Here is a 22,005-nt window from a genome sequence, read left to right as displayed (position 1 = left end):
TTTAATCCGTCCACGAATAGGAGTCCCGGTTCACTTTTACCATAAATGGTAATAGGGTCCTATCTTTCACTAACTCATTCCACTCACATTTTATTTAAAACTAATATATACAAGTGGGACCCCTTATTCCATTAACTTTTTTTTACCCATTTTTCTTAACATTTCTTAAAATCCGTGTCACCAAGAAATAAGACTCCTAATGACGGACCGAGGAAGTATCAATTCTTGGAATACTATTACTTGAATTAAATGGAAATCAAATGGCCAACTCGATTTAATGCATGTTCTATACGTTTGAACAATGAAAGTGATAAGCACTACGTAACATCCACATTCATTTCAACATATTAATGTCAGCAGTTTTATATATTTTCTTAAACTCAACATTGTATGTATAGTGCATTCTTGATAAGTACCATCAGAAAATAAATGGATCCTTCAAGATATATTGTAATATTCTTCACACTTAACCTCTATTTCCTAGTCATTCTTTCACCAACAATTGCATCAAAAGAAAAGGATCACCGCAACAAAAACTCACCAAATGCAATTCCATATGAAACAGTAAACCGTTTCTGCCTTTACAGAAGGTTGTATGTGGAAAGGCCCTTCTGCCTCAGTGTGCTCAAAAGAAGTCATGCTGCCTATGCAAAAAAGGACAATTTAGTCCCCCTTCTCGAGGTTGCCATAAACTCGACCTCCATTTACGTGTGCAAGACCTTGTCCTATTTGCAGGACACTTATGCTAAGTTCAAAACGAGGGAAGTCGAGGAGTGCCTGTCCTGTTATGAGGAGATTGCCGGATACATGACAAAAGTCATAACTGATGTTTCACAAGAACCGGCCATTGCAGGTCTAGATGGTGAGGTGATTATCAGCTATGTAAACCGTTGTGACAAGGCTGTTGTGAAGCACAAGGGCATTTTGGAGAAGAATCAATTGGCCATCAAGCATGCCACGTTGATGATAGACATTGCTGATGGCCTCAGCAGTACGAGAAATTTTTAAAAGATCGCTATGTTTACTATGTAGGCATTACTGTTATTGTTAATGATACTATTTGGGGATAATAAGTTTCATAATCGAACAATAAGTGAATTAGTAATTGATAGAAACATGGAAAAAAATATTTGAGTTTTCTGGTGTTTCATTTGTTGATGTTTCTTTATTTGCTACAGAGGATTTTACATGGTTTTTACTCTTTTCTTCGTTTCTTCCATTGCACACAATCTTTAATCATCACAAACACCAGAATATTAAGCATTACAAACACATACATATAGCAGAACAAATCAAACACAAGACAAAAGAAATGAGACGAGAGTCGCATAACATGACCTCAACTCTCAATAACCTGTATACAATGATAACTCGAACGTTTCAAGGTTACAATTTGGCATTGTGCAAAACAACTTGTGATGTTAAACAGTTGCATCGCAGTCGACCATTGCCTTTTGCACATTCCTCAATCGAAGAATTGTAATGAGAACGACAGTATTGAAGAAGAATTGTGACACACATCAGTTCTTATCTCTTCTAAAAAGGAAGGAAGGAATTATGGTACAGTTAATGTTAAGACAACTTGGACCAGCATTAATAATATGGAAACCAATCTTGTTCACTTACAGCCACTCCAGCTTGCCATGGTGCTCCACGAGATGATGAATTTTACCGTTAGGTAGCAATTCCAGATTCTTCACTTTGACAGGTTTTGTGCTGTTCTTCACTTCAAACCTTGGTGCAGGGCTCTGTGCTCCCACACTTCTTAACGTATCTGGTGACACTTCATCAAGGAACTCATCTGCAACATCTCCATCTTCATCCATTTTAAGGCGCCTAGCATACCACCTCAAGCCCTGAGCAATATGGAATGTAATTACTGAACTGACACCAGTAAAGATAAAAGTGTTACCGCAGTAGTTTCTCATCAGTGTACGCACATGATTATAAATCATAGCAATACTAGTGGAAAGAATTTATTATGCGATGACAAGTTATATAGCAATGATATAGATCGGGCAGAATCCACATTAAGATGAGAAACTAGGATATTACTCATAAAACTACTGTATTATTTATAGGATTTGTGCAACGACAGGCACTCAATCAAGCACAGAGTAATAAAAGCTGCAAAACCAATCAACCCAGCTGTAAGCCTATAGAGTCAGCTCCACCGGAGCTTGATACCACCAACATCTGAGGCAGTAAGCTTGAAAACCAATAAACCCAGCTCTTGAAAATGGAAACATCCGTTCCCACCGTTCCATGTTAATAGAGTCATTTTTCTATTTTGGAAAGTTTCAAGATAATTGAGTCATTTCTATTTTTGGTAAAAAGTAACTCTCTTTTACTTTATTCTCTCTTCATCTCTCTTACTTTATTCACCACCCATTTAGCACACTATTCTTAAACTCCGTGCCAAAAAGAAATGCCTCAATTAACAAGGAACGGAGGGAGTATAATACTACATCAAATTCATCATCTTTATGTTAGCCCATTACAGCTACTTGCAGGAACACAATGCACTGGTCTGCATCCTGCAATTACGCAATCTTACTACATGCTCAAATGCTATCCCTTTTCCAAGATCTAGGAAGCATTTCATGACGACTGTTATCCAACTTCCAATAATCTATTGCCCCTGCTCCCTATGGGCCTTCCAGTAACATAGGCAAGCCATGTCAGACACGTCTCTGACTCTCTGATCTTACCTCGTGTCCTTAAATAGCCCATACTCTTGACATTTCTAATACCGCATCAACTTAATATATATGCGGCTTTACCAGAAAACCAACTTGGACTAATGATATTTCATCAATACCCCACCTTTCCAATTGGCAATAAAGGAATGACATGGCAAACATTCATCTCTAATAGTTGTGTTTAATTCTGAGTAAGTAATCAAATGCATATTTAAGCCCAATATGTGATTAAACATAAGGATCGCAATTTACCGGCACTCTTTAAGCACCAACCACACTACCTTATTGATCAGTAAGCAAGCAAGGACACATATATAAGGTTGAGAATGGAATACACAAAAGCTCATTTTGAAAAATTAGCAACCCAGACAATGTTGATACCTAGAAATTACAAAAGTCATCCTACCAAAGAATTAATAGCCATTAAGCTTTCTTTCTTCTTTGTCAAGAAAATAGAGTATACCGGATATTCAAATAAAAACACAGCTTCCTCTAGGTATTCCAAATTATACCAGCCTTACATAAATGTGGTTGTTAAGTTTTCATTTTAGTCAAACAGTGCCCTTTCGAAGGCTTTCCGTTTTGGACTACTAACTTAGATAGAATAATTAAAATTAAGCCTCTTTCCAAAGAGTTACTTTCCATTCTAAATTATAAACTTATGCACGAAAGTCAATGAAATGGCTACTAATATAGTCTAGGATGCCCTAAAGAATCTGACCAACAAAATTTTGATCTTGAATTCCATGAAAACAAATTCAATCTCCACAATAATCACATGGAAGCATACAACTTACAAAAACAAATAAAAATGACTGACTTTTTACTTCAGTAATCGAAGGCAATCACTTTCTATATGCAGAACTTCAGAAACAGCAAAAAAAGTCTTAACATAGATATAACTCTAAAAGACAAACCTGAGAAGTTCTGCAAGCAAATACGTCCTAACAAGCATGGATGCAAGACTCCAGAGGATCATATATATTTTATTCAAGGATCGAAATGCTGGAGGGTCAGCAAAGGAGTGATATATAAAGATAACATTTGATTTCCTCTACCTTCCCTTTTTGGTAGCTTACCAAACAACCGACACAGTTTCTCATAAAGGGTAAGAAAAAAAGGATTATAAGACAAAGTTCAACCTATCAGCTCTCCTCCTGGTAAATTCACCCAGTGTAGCACTGCTCCCTAGTACTAGCTCTTCCTCTACCGATGCAACTCAGCATCTAAATATTTTATTTTTGCGACGGCAATACGGCATACATTTCCTTCTCTAAGAAAACTATTGTTCTCTCTAACCACATTGATTCAGAAGTAGAATTAAGAAAACCCTAGTTAGCTAAAACATAGTATAACAGAGCCAAGTCCCCAACTGTGTAATACTACAACTTACAGATTCTGTTTTAAAATGGAAACCGGCCAAACACAGATCACAAGTCGGGAACATGGCATTTAACTCAAGCACATCTAACCGATCACCACATTGACAAACCTTGTTTTGATCAGAGACTAATCACAATTAAAATTCCCAGCAATCCTTTCTTTGCATCTTTCTTTCATTTGATGCAGTTATGCACTTTGGAACTGTAGCTTATGATGATCTCACAGTAAACAAACACATTTAGGCAATTCCACTAGATTTACAAAATCGTAGCTCTCATAATCTAATTGTTACATGAGAAAACTACATCCTAGTCAAGAAAATCAACTCAATTGCAAAATTCAGGCCACGAATTTCTACGCACACGTTGATCACTCATCAGATCTCCAAACTTCAATTTTCGACGATTCAGCTTTAGTAAAACCTAATCAACTTAGCGAAAGAGGGATTTACACAAATGTCCACCTAATCAGCGTAGATTCAGCACAAAAAATGTAAAAACAACATTGCAGTAAGCATACCTGAACTTCACCATCTCCGGAGGGGCAAAATAAGAGAAGAGGAGCGGGTGGGTCCCGCTCGACGGGGACCTGAACAGGAACGCTGAAGCCTCTGCGTGGGAGATGCTGAGCTGAAGCAGTAGCTGCCGCGGCGGATCCGGCAGAGAACGGAGGCGGAGCGGTGGCCTCAGCAGCAGCGTCGCCGTCGCGGTGCTGCTGATCTTCGTCTTTCCCTAACCCCAACAAACCAGCGATTCTCTTAAAGAGCCTCATAATCTTCACTCAAATACATATATACAGCTTCCCAAAATTGTGCAACTGAACTGATTTGGGGCTTTAAAATTGAAATTGCAGACTGCCGGAATGCAGGGTTGGTGACGACGATTCAATAACCGCGACGGTGAACAGTGAAAATATGCGCCGAAAATCACGATTTTTTCGAGTTTTTGTTACAATGGAATTGGAATTTGAGTTTACAAAATGAATTTTAATTGATGAGTAACGAGTATAATTGTAAATTAATTACGCCTTACTTGCGCACAAAATGTTTTACTGAAGTTTCACTCTAAGTATAAAATATTTTAAGTTAACAAATATCATACAGACAGTTTGATTACTATTTCAAATTAGTACATTTCGTAGATGGCAAAACGGGTTACCCGTGAGTATCCGCATCCGATAAGTCAGGTACTCGTACTCGATTTTAGCCAAATTTGTTGTCCCGATACCCACCCCACGACATACTGGAATTACCCGATATCCGTGTCGGGTATCCCGTACCCGACCCGAAATCCTAATAAAAAATTTGAAAACCATAATAATCGTCAATGTTCCCTAATTTACTTTATTAATATCGATGGTAAACGTTGAATAGATTAAGAATAGAAGTGAGGGGACACTCTATAGGTAGTACCGGTGAATTTTTAATTGTATGTTCGTTGAAATATAAAAATATTTTAAAAGAATTCTTAGATTATATAAAGTACTCCCACTGTTCCGCCTTAATAGAGGCATTTCATTTGGAAATATAATAATATAAATACTCTTCTGTATATTATTATCTCTCTTACTTAATTTTTTTCTCAGTTCTAACTATTTATTTTTTTTCTCTTTCGAAATGAGTAGTGCGTATATAGGTATTGCTCCCTCCGTCCCTGAAAATTTGTCACCTATTTCCTTTTTCGTCCGTCCCTAAATATTTGTCACCTTTCACTTTTACCATTTTTGGTAGTGGACTTTATATTCCACTAACTCATTCACACTCACATTTTATTATAAAACTAATATATAAAAGTAGGACCCACATGCCAACAACTTTTTCAACCCACTTTCTACTACATTTTTTAAAATCCGTGTCGGGCAAATGGTGACAAATTATGAGGGACGAAGGGAGTATTATATAACTATTTACTTTTTTTCTCTACTTTAACTATTTGAAACACTTTTATTAATATAAATCGTATGGAACACTAAATGATGGAATATGACTAATACTAATAATAACGGGTATTATCGGGACTAACAGGTAAACCCGCGCGGATAGTGGGTATACCCGCTACCCGCAAAACTTTAAAACACACTATCCGATCCCAAAGCGTTTTCCGTTATTGTCAGGTAGCGGGTCAAGATGGGAATTACCCATTACCTGCTACCCATTTTGCCACCCCTAATTCCGTCTAAAAATCACTAACATCGTAACTTTTTCTTATTTTTCATCCTTTCGACTATAAAATTAGCTACAAATATTAGCTGAAAGTTAAATGTGAATTCATTGCTTGATAAAATGCTTATATGGCAATGCATAAGGTATTATTTCGAGAAATAATATCATGTTTTTAGGGTATAATTTTGGAGAAAAATAAGAAAAAGTGATAGTGTTAGTGATTTTAGATGAAATGTACTAGTTCGTAACACTAATCAAAGTTTTTGTATGATATTTGTTAACTTAAAATATTTTGTATTCAATTGAAACATTGGTGAAACATTTTGTATGTACATTGTAATTACCCCGTAAATTACTCCATCCATCCCACGAGAATATATATTTTAAGTTAGACACAAATTTTAATATTATTTTAAAGTAAAAAAAAATAATTAAAGTATTCTGTCTCTTTAATGGAAAATAATTTTTAAAATTAGACAATTAATTTATTGATATAAAATTACTAAATTCTACTTCCTCAGTTTCAATAAGTTGGTACAAAATTTTTGGATACGGAGAGAAATTATGCTGAATAGAAATTAAAATAAATAGAAGAGGGAAAGAGTAGGTTAGATGAATAAAGAATAAAATAGGTGAAATAAAATAACAATGATTAGATTTTTTTTATTTTTTGTAAAAAAAAAGGAAATGACTCAACTTTGTTGGGACATACGAAAAAGGAATACGATTCCACTTAGTTGGGACGAAGGAAGTAATTTATTATTTTTACTTTCACATTGTCTCAATAAAATACTCATTCCCTGTTGTAATGTTGGTAGGGATGTCAATCGGGTTGGCCAGTCGGATTTCGTGCCAACCCTACTCTGGTTGCGGGTCAATTGGGTGTGGGCTGATCGGGTTGTGATTTCTTTCGGGTTATGAAAGTTCAACCCTAACCCTAAATGCTCGGGTTTCGGGCTAGCCAGCGGGTTAATAGCGTTGCTACCGATAATATTAACATGCGATCAATCCAATAAATAATGATTAAAATTAGTCATATTCATACAATGTAAAACATTTAATTATGATACATTTGAGATATCTTAAATTCAATCATAAGCATGATCAAATACTAATATTTGAGATATTTTGTGAAATTTTAATGCATGTTTTAGAAATTTAAATAATTTTTTAGTGAATTTGAAGTTTGAAATTTATTTATCAAGTATTATATTAATAAAAATTCAATATATAATCTATATATTTAATATAAAATTGAAAGTAATATTTTTAGTTATTATATTGTAAAATTAATCAATGAAGCGTCGAGATAGGAGTAAAAAAAATAGAATAATAGAAATTTTATCAGGTTTTTGGCGCCAGCACATCGGATTTTCGGGTCTGTTCCTAACTGGTTGGGGATTAATCGAATGCGGGCTAATCAGGTTTTGATTTTATCATACTAGAAATTTTGCAGCATTAACCCTATAAATTTTGGCGGGCTATTCGGCCGGCCCACGGGATACGGGCTACACCGACATTCCTAAACGTTGGTATGTCCTTTAAAATTAATCTACTCCGGGCTATGAAAAGCCACTGTTGTCTCATTCGAAGATTGCATGCTCGATTCAATTTATTTCCCTATTTACACCAAATTAATATAGGTTCATGATTAATCATGGTTCGATTGCAATTCGAACATTAATCTTCGCTCCCCTTCAAGATTTAGGTTCCGATTGGAATTACACACACTAATTAGTTAGCATCGTCATTAAAATTCAGTACTGCTTCCTAATTCTTTTTAGGTATTTCCACAGTCCAAACTTGGTGGGATATAAATAATCAATACTCTATTCGTTTTTTGAAAATGAAAACTTTTCTTTTAAGGCCGTTTTCTAGGTCATGAATTTAATTTGTGGATTAGGTAGTCATACTAATTCATGCATTTACGTTTGTATGGAGAATGGCAGCACTTATTTTCATTAGCGTAGTTCCATATCTTTATAACTATTGTATCATTTTAATTAAATCCCAAACTCTTACACCTACATTATGAAAAAAAAATCTGTAACGAGAGATCATAAGCCCTACTTTGGCTATGTAGCTCTGAATTTAAAAGAAATCAAACACAAACTCCTTAAGTTAAACTGAATATCTTTGAAACATGTCTGGTTTCATAAAATCAGAGATTGAATTATATAGTGCGTGGGAAATAAAGTCGATTGTGATCTTCAAATTAAAATATAAAGATTTAACCAGTGAACCTAGCTTAGACCAAATAAAGATCCATCAACTTATTGAGATTTGAAAAGTTGTTGCTGCATATACAAGTTTATGGATAAGACTATAAGATCAAATTTATCCATCAATACATCAACTTATTAAGCTTTACCATATTGAAATTCCAGAAAGGATACAAGAATCAAGCTCCATTACCTGCTACAGTTGTTGTATAGATATTGTGTAGACTGGCCACTGCTTCAATCATATTGATTCTTTCATCTACTGAAACGGCTAAACATTTCATTGCCAATTGAAATATTGACAACAAACATAGCTCCTTTGCAGAGTAATATTGATCTTCCGTTGATAACAAAGTAGACGCCACGATTTCAGCTGTTGCATTTTGCTCTAATGCTTCACTTACCCACTCTTTTAAACTCCTTTCTTCACCGAACATATCATCCGTTGGCTTCTTTCCAGTGAACATCTCTAGCAGTAGTACCCCAAAACTGTACACATCCCCTTTTATTGACACTTTGCCATCCATTCCAAACTCTAATTATATCACACTCACATTCAACATTTTGTTAGGATTAGGTAAAACATTTATATATGATGAAATCTAAGTTGAAAGAGTAAGCATCACCTGGTGCTGCGTAGCCAATGGTTGCCATTGTTTGTGTTTGGATGGTTGTTTCCCCTCCGTCAAAAAGCTTGGAAATGCCAAAATCAGCAAGATGAGCGACCATGTCTTGATCTAGCAACACGTTACTTGGCTTTATATCACAATGAACAACTGGGAATGTGTAGTAATGGTGAAGATATTCCAAGGCGGCCGCAACATCTATTGCTATTTTCAGTCTCTGTATAAGATCCAAACCATAATTATCCGAATGTAACCATTTATCCAAACTTTTATTTGGCATGTATACTAGAATCAATGCTTTAAACTCCATATTACAACAACATCCAATAACTCGAACTAAGTTTCTGTGTCGAATGTTTCTTAATATAGCAGTTTCCACTTCAAAGCTCCTTTCCGCTCCTTGTAGTTCCAAGTGGAATACTTTCACTGCAACTTTTAACCCATCAAAAAGTGTTGCTTCGAATACAGAACCAAAACTACCTCTTCCAAGTAGGTTGGTTTCACTAAATGAACTTGTTCCTCGTTCAAGTTCGTTGTAAGAAATTCTTCTGCGTTCAGTAGTTCCTAGTGAAATGTCAGCTACTTTTTTCCGTTTGTGCATGCACACGAGAACAAGCATTACACAAACCACGACGATAGCTAAAATAACCGATGGCACCACAAGTTTCTTCAACCATGATTTATGATTATTTTCCGAGCAGGGTGGAACTTGAAATGTTATTGAACCACAAAGAGCTAAGTTGTGGGAAAATGACAACGAACTAAAGTTACGAAAACGACCCCCATCCGGAATTTTCCCCTCTAGTGCATTGTTGGAAACATTAAAGTTTTCAAGATAACGAAGCTCTTCCAAGGACTTGGGTATTGATCCGGTAAGATTATTGTAAGACAAATCCAATCTTATCAAACCCTTAACCTCTCCCAAGGAATGAGGAATGGATCCACTAAACATATTATTTGACAAGTCAAGATATTCTAAAGATTCACAACCATCAATTGAGCTAGGAATTAGGCCTGAAAATTGATTCAAAGACAAATCCAAGGAGTTTATTAACTTTAAATTGCCAAGCTGATATGTCAATAGACCATTCAAGGAATTAGAGGACAAATTCAGAACAATGAGATCTTTAAGAGACCACAACTTGGGAGGGATGGCTGAATTCAACTTGTTGGAACCTAAGTAGATCTCTCTCAAGGATTTAACATCACCTAAACATTCAGGTATTGCACCCTCAAGCATGTTACTAGAGATGTTCAATATCCCCAAATTGTTCATTTTGCAAACATTGTTAGGGATAGACCCTACCAATTGATTGCCACTAAGATTTATGATCTGGAGTTTCTTCAATTTCCCAATTGTTGGTGGAATTGGTCCACTCAGTTGATTCCCTTCCAAATAAATGTATAGCAAACCACTTAAGTTTCCTACTTGAGAAGGAATGACACCCTTGATGTTAATGTTTGCTGCTTCAAAAGTTCTAAGAGAAGAAGAAAAGTTACCAAGTGAAGAGGGTAGGATGCCACTAAGTGGATTACCCGAGAATCCCAACCGATCCAAATATCGACAACTCGTTAATGAAGAGAGAAATGTCAATTCTTGGGTTGGGAATTCTGCTCCACTCAAATAATTATCCAAAAGGAGAAGACATATTAGGTGGTTCAAGTTACCAAAGTGTGGTATGAAGCCGCTAAATGAGTTGCCAGACATGTCCAAGTGTGTGAGTTTAGAAAAATTGGTCATTGAGATAGGAATTGGACCATGGAGTCTGTTATAACTCACAAAAAGGACTTCAAGATTAATAAGTGAACAACCTATGTCTGGAGGAAGAGTACCAGAAAACTTATTGAATGAAACCTCTAAATCCTTCAATGTTGATATGTTGAATATTGAAGATGGGATGGATCCATGTAAAGAATTGTTATACACCGAGAAAAACTCGAGTCTTGGCAGAGTGCCAATCTCCTGTGGTAATTTACCTGCGGTACATATTGACATAAATGCGGTAATACAATTGAATATAAATTTATAATAATTTAAATTTTAAAAAAACAGGATGTATTTGCTAAAGATTTTTTGTCAATATCCTCCGTCCCCGATTAAGAGTCACGCTTTGACCGAGCACGAGTTTTAAGAAATGTAAAAAAAGTTGGTTGAAAAAGTTAGTGGAATGTGAGACCCATTTTTTTATATTGGTTTTATAATAAAATGTGAGTGAATTGAGTTAGTGGAATGTGTAACCTACTTACTATTTATGATAAAAATGAAGTGTGACTCTTAATTGGAGACGGATCAAAATGGGAAAGTGTAACTCTTAATCGGGGACGGAGGGAGTAATTGTTTTCTGAAAGTGCATAGTTGAAAAAGTGATAAGTTGTTGACTATTGGAATATTTTTAAGCATTCAATTCTCTATGCTCAAGTGGTAAAGCTGAATTTAAATAAAAAAAAAAACAATTCTCCAAATATGCTACTAATTCCATCTCTCATTAGCAGTCCACATTTGACTCGACATAATTTTTTAAAAATATAAAAATGAGTTTAAAAGGTTAGTGAAATATAATTTTTATTATTATTTTATAACGAGTGGAATAAATTACTGAAATGTTGACTTACCATTTATAGGAAAAATGGAAGTTGACAAGTGGGCCGTGTAGGATGTAAAGAGTAATATTTTAAAGTTATTGTGATGTTTTTATTCAATCCTAATAATAATAAATTGTTTTTGATTTGGTTGTCTTAAAAAAAGTAAAACCACGGCGAAGTTCAAAAAATTGAATATTTGATTCAATTTCATTTTCAATTTTCAGTGAAATCTGCCCAATTCTACAGTACCTGATTCGTATTTCAAGCCTAACTAAATAAGCTTGAGATTTGTAAAAATGTATCACAAAATTGATTCGTAATGAAAATGTTGAGGAAAGTAAGTTACCTGACAATCTATTGTCGGCTAAATTCACGACTCTCAAGGAAGAAACGTTGAAGATTAAAGATGGAATTTCACCGGTTAGAGAAGCACGGTCAATGCTTAATATCTCTAGTCTTGTGAGATTCCCAATTTCTCGTGGAACCCCTCCTAATAAAAAAATTAGTGCAATATAAGTTGCACTTTTACGTATCACGTAATCAATTTAATAAAATACGAGCATATTAAAGGAAGAAGAGATGTTTATACCTCCAAAAAAATTATTGTACCCCAATGACAAATTTGTAAGCAAGCTCAGTCTTCCAATTTCACGTGGAATATTGCCACTGAAATCGTTGTAGGATAATGACAACTTCTCAAGATGTGTGCATTTCCATATATTAGACGGAATTTTCCCTCCAATTCGATTATGAGCAAGCGACAATATTTTGATATTGGGCATATTATTGCAAATATCACTTGGAAGCAAACCTGATAGGCTATTTTTTTCAATTTCAATTTCTCTAATTGAAGACACGTTGAAAATAGCATGTGGTATGGAACCACTCAACTTATTACTATGTAAATAGAGTTCCTCTAGTTGAGGTAAATTGCCCAACCATGTTGGTATTTCTCCGGTTAATGAATTTACTCCCACATTCATCACCCTCAAACAATGCAGTTTAGAGAGCTTAGAGGGTAAGCTGCCCGTGAAACTGTTGTTACTAATGTCCAAATATCTCAGAAACGTTAAGTTTCCGAGATGCGGAGCGACAGTTCCACCAAGGCTATAGCCAGAGAGATTGAGAGCAGTGACGCGGTGGTGTTTGAGGCCGCACGACACACCAATCCAATTACAAACGGGTGTATATTCCGACCAATTTTTACGCAAAGCAGCGTGAGAAATAATGGAGTTTTTGAAGGAAAGAAGTGCATTTTGGTCGGTGTCAAAAGAGAGGGTAAAGCTACTTAATAACAAGATTGAAAGAGCAAAGGAAAAGATCAAACCCTCCATTGATTTTCTGCTTTGTTTCATTTGGTTCTCTGCCCTCTTTGAATTTGTTAGAATTGAATTTATAGGTGTCTTCGTCGATGAATGGAATATATTAATTTGATACTCCCTCCGTCCCCAATTAAGAGTCACACTTTTCCATTTTGGTCCGTCCCCAATTAAAAATCACACTTCATTTTTACCAAAAATAGTAAGTAGGTCCCACATTCCACTAACTCAATTCACTCACATTTTATTATAAAACCAATATAAAAAAATGGGTCCCTCATTCCACTAATTTTTTCAACCAACTTTTCTTTACATTTCTTAAAACTCGTGCCCGATCAAAGTGTGACTCTTAATCAGGGACGAAGGGAGTACATGTTTTCTGAAGCTGTTTCAACGGCACTGTATTGTTCTTCACTTGTACATAATATATCCAATACAATTATTAAGTTTTTCAAACTTAGATGACAAATTATACTCCCCTGTATACCATCTTAGTTAAGACGTTTTATACGTGCATGACAATAAATAAAATTGTGTTCAGTAGATTATAAAAATAAAATAAAATATATTAGAAAATAAAGTATTAGAATGAATAGACTAGAGTAAAAGAGAAAAAGATTTTTTTTTTTAATCATAAAAAGGAATGACTCAACAAGACAACCTAAAATGGAGTACGAGTCAAGTAACTAGGACCAGAGAGAGTAAGATTTTACTTCCCATATGTTATTCAAAGAGATAATAGGCAATTGTAAAGCTATTGACAGTTCTACTATCACTTACCCCATCCATCAGTCCCATAAAAATATAGATATTTGAGACGGTATGAGTTTTAATACATAATTAGAAAAGTAGAGGAGATATAGATAAAAAAAGTAATTGGAGTATTGTTAATAACTCAGTAGGGAGAAAGAGGTTACCAAAAATACAAAGAAACTATATTTATAGGATGGAGCAAAATGACAAAAGTCTCTATTTTTATGGAACAGATGGAGTATATAGTACTCCTTTCGTCCCAAGGAAGATTCATACACATTCACTTTATGCATTTTATTTTTTGGGCTAAGTAGAGAGAATAAAGTAAAGATAAATATATATAATTTTTAGTAATGAATAATTTTGATTTGGACAAATCAAATAGAAAGTGGTCATTTTTGGTGAGACGGAGGAAATAGTATAATAATAATAAAATTCTAATAGTACGTAATTAGATTCACATAATATTCATTTTTAAGTGTTGAAAAACAATGGAAAATTAAAATACACACTAGCTTTATATTCATCAAAGTCAAATTGTAGAATGCATACTTTATTCAATCAAATTATTCTTGGATAAATCTATGCAACGATATTATGGTTGTTTATATCATTTTATAAAATTATTTTTGGTCAGTCAAAAAAAAATAATGTTTATATCATTTTACAAAATAACCCTTTATCAAAACAAATAATAGCATTAAATTCTTTAATTTGAATTATGGGAAAATGGCGCTGGAAGACTTGAATGGGATGGGCGGCGGATATAGAGTTAGTCTTAATTTAATCTTTAGTTTATTCTAATTTGTTTATTTTTAAATATTATGAAATCAAAGAACTTATAAATTTAAGTTATAGTACTTGTAATATATAAAGTTTATAATATCAATACAATATTACTCCCTCCGTCCCGCTTTAGCAGTCCCATTGACTTTTCTGCACTCGTTTTGTGAAAATGATAATAAATAGTTAAAGTGGAGAAATAATAAAATAAAAAAGAGAATAATGTAGATAAGGCGTTTCTCTATATTATTCTCTTTTTTACTTTATTATTTCTCCACTTTAACTATTTATTATCATTTTTACAAAACGAGTGCAGAAAAGTCAATGAGACTGCTAAAGCGGGACAGAAGGAGTATATTTTATGGAGGGGTCGTATCATTTCAATTCTCACCACATATAACAACAATAAATTTTCTACGATTTTTTTTTTTCAAACGTGGTTTCCTATCTCCTTAGAAATCAAGGATACAGAGGTACAAGCATATGGAACAGATCCTGTTCAGGCAAGGTCGTAATAAATTTTCTACGTTCCAAAGTGATAATGTTGTAGAGTTGTAGAGACGTACTTGACAATTTGACATAAATGTGAAATTACTGTGAAATGGAAGTCTCTTCGCGTACAGGATTTATGTGAGACTAGGAATAATTAGTCGTATTATATAGCCATAATGTAACGGACTATGCATATAAATTATTAACATAAATAGTACATCTAATGCTAAATAAATTGAAATTAGTTCATCACAAAAGTAATATTCGTAGTTTCACTGAAGATGATCCACTTTTTTTTCTTTTTTTTTTAACCAAGATGACCTATTACAAAAGTAAAAACACTTTTATCTTTATTTTATTCTCTCTCCTACTTTACTCTCTCCACTTAACATACAAAATAAAGTCGCATAAAATATCATGCTGCCCAAGGAATGGATCATCTTCCTTGGGACGGATGGAGTATTAAAATAGTACAACTAGGGGTATAAAAATAAAATAAAAAATGAAAAAGTGCAATTAATGCTAAATAACTTTAAATTAGTTCATCTCAAAAGTGTCAATTTCCTCGGACTAATTTACCCTTATCCATGACACTAATAATACCATTAGAAACTGTTCAGTTTGTAAAATTATGTCTCGAGATTAAATATGTAATATGTTTTGTTTAGAAGATTGAATCTCACAATTTCATTCTAAATGGATAATTATGTGATAATTAATCATGGCTACCCCCTCTTACTAAAATAATCTCACAACTTAATTCTAGATGAATTATAATAGGATAATTAATCATGACAACCGATCAACACCTTTGGGGTTATTTGATTGGCAATATTATATCTCTTGATTGAATATATATGTATCATGTTTGGTTTATAAGATTGAATCCCACAATTTAATCCTATATAGATAGTCTTATACTCCCCCATTCTAAGATAGTTGAGTTGTATTCCTTTTTTTAATTTCCCAAGGTAATTGTCACTAACATATGATTTTCCTACTCCAGAAATACCAAAAAGATGGGTTTTAATAGTTTCTTACAGTAGTTTTATCATTTGCAAAGTTGATTAGGTCAATTTTACATTTTTATCTTCCAATCTTTGGACCTATCAGAACTATTAATTTTTTTTAATAATATATTGATGCAATATGATTTTTAGATTTAGAGAAATATATATGCCCTACTAATATTATGAAGTTACTTGTTATTTTATTATGAGATTTTTGGTCCAATTTTAAAATGTATATTAGTCAATTTTGAATGAGTAAAGCAATGGCATTTTCTTAAGCACGTTGATTTGACTTCACCAAACCAACAAAAGTTATTTATTATTCAGTATTTTTCACGTATAACGTAGTATGATTTTATTATTTCGTATAAATAATTGTGAAATTATTTTTATTTTATTTTATTTGAGTCATTTTTTAATGTGGAAATTAGTTAATGTGTTTAAAATAAACAACGAAAAAATTGGTTATATTAATTATTTGAGTAAAATCCAATTATTATTAGTTAGTTAGTTAGTAAAAGTAGGTTATACTCCCTCCGTCCCAGATAATTCGAGACACTTTGATCCGACACGGGTTTTAAGAAATCTAATGGAAAGTGAGTTGAAAAAGTTGGTGGGATGTTGGTCCTACTTTTAAAATATTAGTTTTATAATAAAATGTGAGTAAGAATGAGTTAGTGGAATATGAGGTCCACTACAAAAAATGGTAAAAGTGAAGTGGGACAAATTATGTGGGACGGCCTGAAATGGAATACTGGGTCGAATTATCTGGGACGGAGGGAGTAATAATTTAAGTAAAAGAAGTACAAATATATAAATGAACCTAGCTTAGTCCAACATGTGCATCAAGAATACCATCATGTTCACATGCATAATCTAATCCAAATAAAGATCCATCAACCTCTTGAGATTTAAAAAGATGTTGCTGCATATACAAGTTTATGGATATAAGTAGAGAGTAATTTATTATAGGTCAAGTTCAACATGTTGATCAAATATGTCCATCATTTATTTTCATCATGCTGATCAATTGTATCCATCAATACATCAACCTATTAAGCTTTACCATATTGAAATTCCAGAAAGGCAAGCTACACTACATACAAGAATCAAGCTACACTACAATTGTTGTATAGATATTGTGTAGACCAGCCGCTGCTTCAATCATGCTAATTCTTTCATCTGCTGAAACGGCTAAACATTTCATTGCCAATTGAAATATCGACAACAAATATTGCTCCTTTCCAGAGTATTTTTGATCTTCCGTTGACAACAGAGCATACATTACCGTTTCATTTGCTGTATTTTGCTCTAATGCTTCACTTGCCCATTCTTTTAAACTCCTTTCTTCACCGAACATATCATCTGTTGGCTTCTTTCCAGTGAACATCTCTAGCAACAGTATCCCAAAACTGTACACATCCCCTTTTATTGACACTTTGCCATCCATTCCAAACTCTAATCGTATCACACACATTCAACAGTTTGTTAGGATTAGGTAAAACATTTATATATAATGAAATTTAAGTTGAAAGGGTAAGCATAATGCATGCATCACCTGGTGATGCATACCCAATAGTTGCCATAGTTTGTGTTTGGATAGTTGTTTCCCCTCCATCAAAAAGCTTGGAAATACCAAAATCAGCAAGATGAGCAACCATGTCTTGATCAAGCAACACATTACTTGGCTTTATATCACAATGAACAACTGGGAATGTAAGACCATGGTGAAGATATTCCAAGGCGGCCGCAACATCTATTGCAATTTTCAATCTCTGTATAAAATCCAAACTATGGAAGCCGGAATGTAACCACTTATCCAAGCTCCCATTTGGCATGTATTCAAGAATCAATGCTTTAAACTCCATATTACAACAACATCCAATAACACGAACTAAGTTTCTGTGTCGAATGCTACTCAATATAGTAGTTTCAGTGTCAAAGCTCCTTGCCGCTCCTTGCAATTCCAAGTGGAACACTTTTACCGCTACTTTTAACCCATTAAAAAGTGTTGCTTCGAATACAGAACCAAAACCACCTCCTCCAAGCAAGTTTGTTTCACTAAATGAACTTGTTCCTTGTTCAAGTTCCTTGTAAGAAATTCTTCTACATTCAGTATTTTCTGGTGAAATGTCAGCAAGGAGTGCTACTTTTTTCTGTTTGCGCATGCTTATGAGAATAAGCATAACAAACACAATGATGACAACTAAAATCACTGATGACACCACAAGTTTCTTTAACCATGATCTATGATTTTTTCCTGAGCAGGGTGGAACTTGAAATGTTATTGAACCACAAAGAGCTAAGTTGTGGGAAAATGACAACGAACTAAAGTTACGAAAACGACCCCCATCCGGAATTTTCCCCTCTAGTGCATTGTTGGAAACATTAAAGTTTTCAAGATAACGAAGCTCTTCCAAGGACTTGGGTATTGATCCGGTAAGATTATTGTAAGACAAATCCAATCTTATCAAACCCTTAACCTCTCCCAATGAATGAGGAATGGATCCACTAAACATATTATTTGACAAGTCAAGATATTCTAAAGATTCACAACCATCAATTGAGCTAGGAATTAGGCCTGAAAATTGATTCAAAGACAAATCCAAGGAGTTTATTAACTTTAAATTGCCAAGCTGATATGTCAATTGACCATTCAAGGAGTTTGAGGACAAATTCAAAAAAATGAGATCTTTAAGAGACCAAAACTTGGGAGGGATGACTGAATTCAACTGGTTGGAATCTAAGTAGATCTCTCTCAAGGATTTAACATCACCCAAACATTCAGGTATTGCACCCACAAGCATATTACCAGAGAGGTTCAATATCCCCAAATTGTTCATTCTGCAAACATTACTAGGGATGGACCCTACCAATTGATTGCCACTAAGATTTATGCTTTGGAGTTTCTTCAATTTCCCAATTGTAGGTGGAATTGGTCCACTCAACTGATTTCCATCCAAATAAATGTATAGCAAACTAGTTAAGTTTCCTACTTGAGATGGAATGACACCCTTGATATTGCATTGTGATGCTTCAAAAGTCAATAGAGAAGAAGAAAAATTCCCAAGTGAAGAAGGTAGTGTGCCACTAAGTGGATTACCCGACACTCCCAACCGATCCAAATATCGACAATTTGTTAATGAAGAGAGAAATGTCAATTCTTGTGTTGGGAATTTCTGTCCACTCAAATTATTTCCCGAAAGAAGAAGACATTCTAGAAGGTTCAAATTACCAAAGAGTGGTATGGAGCCACTAAATGAGTTGGCAGACATGTCCAAGTATGTAAGTTTGGAAATATTGGTAATGGAGGTTGGAATTGAACCACTTAGTTTGTTATAACTCACAAAAAGGACTTCAAGGTTAATAAGTGAATGACCTATGTCTGAAGGAAGAGTACCAGAAAACTCATTGAATGAAACTTCTAAACTTGTCAATGTTGATATGTTGAATATTGAAGATGGGATGGATCCATGTAAAGAATTGTTATACACGGAGAAAAACTCGAGTCTTGGCAGAGTGCCAATCTCTTGTGGTAATTCACCTGCGGTATATATCGACATAGATGAGATAATAACATTTAATATATAAATGATAGAATATTAATTTAAATTTTTTAAAATTCTAGTTATTTTCATTTTTCGTAAATCGATGTACTGTATTTGCTAAAGATTTTTTCAACATTAAAAAAAGAATTAAATGTGCAAAGTTGAAAAAGTGGAATGTTGACTATTGGATTTTAATTAAACATTCAATCCTCTATGCTCTAGTGGCAAAGCTAAGGTCAAATCCCATATTATACCATAAAATAGTAGTGAGATTTTTATTTGATCCTAATAGTAATCCTAAAAAACTGTAGTATAAATTATTTGGTTGTCTTAAAAAAATAAAACTACAAAAAAGTTCAAAAAAATGAATATTTATTCATAAGAATATCATAATTAACCGGACCAAATTAATATTTGTTTATTTGATTCAATTCTATTTTCAATTTTCGATGAAATCTGCCCACCTAGTTTGTATTTCAAAGACGAATATGCTTTAGATCTGTAAATGTATATCACAAAATTTTGAGGAAAATAATTACCTGAGAAATTATTGTGAGATAAACTCAGGACTCTCAATGAGGAAATGTTGAAGACTGAATATGGAAAATCTCCGGTTAAAGAAGCACCATCAATGGTTAATATCTCTAGTCTCGTGAGATTTCCAATTTCTCTTGGAACTCCTCCTGATCGTTATATATCACATAATCAATTTCATTTATATAATAAATTGTATCACATAACAATTGGACAAAATTATGAAAGAAAGAGGAGCGATGTTTATACCTCCAAATCCATTATTGTACCCCAACGACAGCTTAGTAAGAAAGCTCAATCTTCCAATTTCACGGGGAATGTTGCCACTGAAATTGTTGTTGGATAATGACAACATCTCAAGACGTGTGCATTTCCATATATTTGATGGAATTTGCCCTCCAATTTGATTTTGAGCAAGTGACAATATTTTGATGTTGGTCATATTGTTACACATATAACTTGGAAGCAAACCTGATAGGCTATTATTTCCAATTCTAATTTCTGTGATTGAAGAGATGTTGAAAATAGCATGTGTTATGGAACCACTCAACTTATTACTATAAAGATAGAGTTTCTCTAGTTGAGGTAAACTGCCCAACCATGTTGGTATTTCTCCGGTGAATGAATTTACTCCCACATTCATTACCTTCAAACGACGCAGTTTAGAGAGCTCAAAGGGTAAGCTCCCCGTGAAACTGTTGTTGCTTATGTCCAAATATCTCAGAAACGTTAGGTTTCCGAGATGTGGAGCGACAGTTCCAGCAAGGCCGTAGCCAGAAAGATTGAGAGCAGTGACACGGCCGTGTTTGAGGCCGCACGACACACCAATCCAACCACAAACAGATGTGTTTTGTGACCAATTGAAGGCATAAGGGTAGGAGATGATGGAGTTTTTGAAGGAAACAAGTGCATTTTCGTCGGTGGAGGAATCAAAAGAGAGGGTAAAGCTACTTAATAACAAGATTGAAAGAGCAAAGGAAAAGATCAAACTTTCCATTGACAGATAGTATTTCATAGTAGTAGTTATTATGTATGGGCTATAAATTGAGCCGAAGCAATTTCTTTGAATTTGTTAGAATTGAATTTATAGGAGTCTAGGTCGATGAACAATTCGTCCAAATATAGACGTGGAATATATTAATTTGATTACATGTATTTTTTGAAGCAGTTTCAACGGCACTGTATAGTTTCTTCACTTACAAATAATTTAGAAATACAATTATTAAAGTTTTTCAAACCAAGATATTTTTAGCAGTAAAAATATACTTCTCATTCGACCTTAGTTGAAAAGTTTTATTTGGGTATGGAGATTAACAAAATTATGTTTAATGGATTTAACAAATATAAAATAAAGATTAACAAAATAATGTTCAATGGAATAGTAGAATATATACTAGTAAAGTAAGAGGATTTTTATTTTTTTTTATTTTTTTTATTATAAAGAGAAATGACCCAACTAATTTGAAAGAATCAGAAATGATGTATGACTCAACTAACTTGGGACGGAAGAGTAAGATTTTACTTCCTTGATGTTATTCGAAGAGATAATCGACGACTGATGTTATCATTTATATAGTACTAACTCCATTCCAAAGAAATATGACCACTTTATGGATGACACATTATTTTTTGCGTTTTTTTTATGTAAAGCAGAATTATAATAAAGTAAAAAAAAAGATAGATATAAATGTGGTTTTATTTTAGTAATGAATCATTTTGATTGAAACAAATTAAAAAAAATGAATAATATTTACGAGACAAACTAAAGTGAAGATTTTTGTTGTATTTTTAGTACTCTTTCCATCACACAAAAATATGCACTCTCTCATTTTTAATCTGTTCCACAAGAATATACCCTTTCTAATTTTAGAAACTCTTTTCTCTCTATT

At 33.8% G+C, this 22,005-nt stretch overlaps 3 protein-coding genes across 3 annotated transcripts; all 3 read right to left on the bottom strand.

Moving 5' to 3' along the window:
• Positions 1 to 1,306: 1,306 nt before the first annotated feature.
• Positions 1,307 to 5,051, bottom strand: LOC125205714 (uncharacterized). The gene is made up of 2 exons (XM_048104784.2): positions 4,605 to 5,051; positions 1,307 to 1,856 (listed from the first exon to the last, which is right to left on the bottom strand). Exons 1-2 carry the CDS (start codon positions 4,854 to 4,856, stop codon positions 1,623 to 1,625), a joined length of 486 nt encoding a protein of 161 aa, XP_047960741.1. The 5' UTR covers positions 4,857 to 5,051; the 3' UTR covers positions 1,307 to 1,622.
• A 3,596-nt stretch (positions 5,052 to 8,647) lies between these two features.
• LOC125205156 (uncharacterized) lies at positions 8,648 to 13,032 on the bottom strand. The gene is made up of 4 exons (XM_089059878.1): positions 12,267 to 13,032; positions 12,024 to 12,167; positions 9,095 to 11,071; positions 8,648 to 9,003 (listed from the first exon to the last, which is right to left on the bottom strand). Exons 1-4 carry the CDS (start codon positions 13,030 to 13,032, stop codon positions 8,648 to 8,650), a joined length of 3,243 nt encoding a protein of 1,080 aa, XP_088916004.1.
• A 3,959-nt stretch (positions 13,033 to 16,991) lies between these two features.
• On the bottom strand, positions 16,992 to 21,135 carry LOC148923001 (uncharacterized). The gene is made up of 4 exons (XM_089060541.1): positions 20,366 to 21,135; positions 20,122 to 20,265; positions 17,593 to 19,578; positions 16,992 to 17,492 (listed from the first exon to the last, which is right to left on the bottom strand). Exons 1-4 carry the CDS (start codon positions 21,129 to 21,131, stop codon positions 17,149 to 17,151), a joined length of 3,240 nt encoding a protein of 1,079 aa, XP_088916667.1. The 5' UTR covers positions 21,132 to 21,135; the 3' UTR covers positions 16,992 to 17,148.
• Positions 21,136 to 22,005: the final 870 nt, after the last annotated feature.

This window comes from Salvia hispanica, chromosome 6 (assembly GCF_029641045.1).
Source record: "Salvia hispanica isolate PSC_SH4W2 chromosome 6, Shi_PSC_v1, whole genome shotgun sequence".
Taxonomy (NCBI): Eukaryota; Viridiplantae; Streptophyta; class Magnoliopsida; order Lamiales; family Lamiaceae; genus Salvia; species Salvia hispanica.
This window is presented reverse-complemented; position numbering and strand designations above follow the sequence as displayed.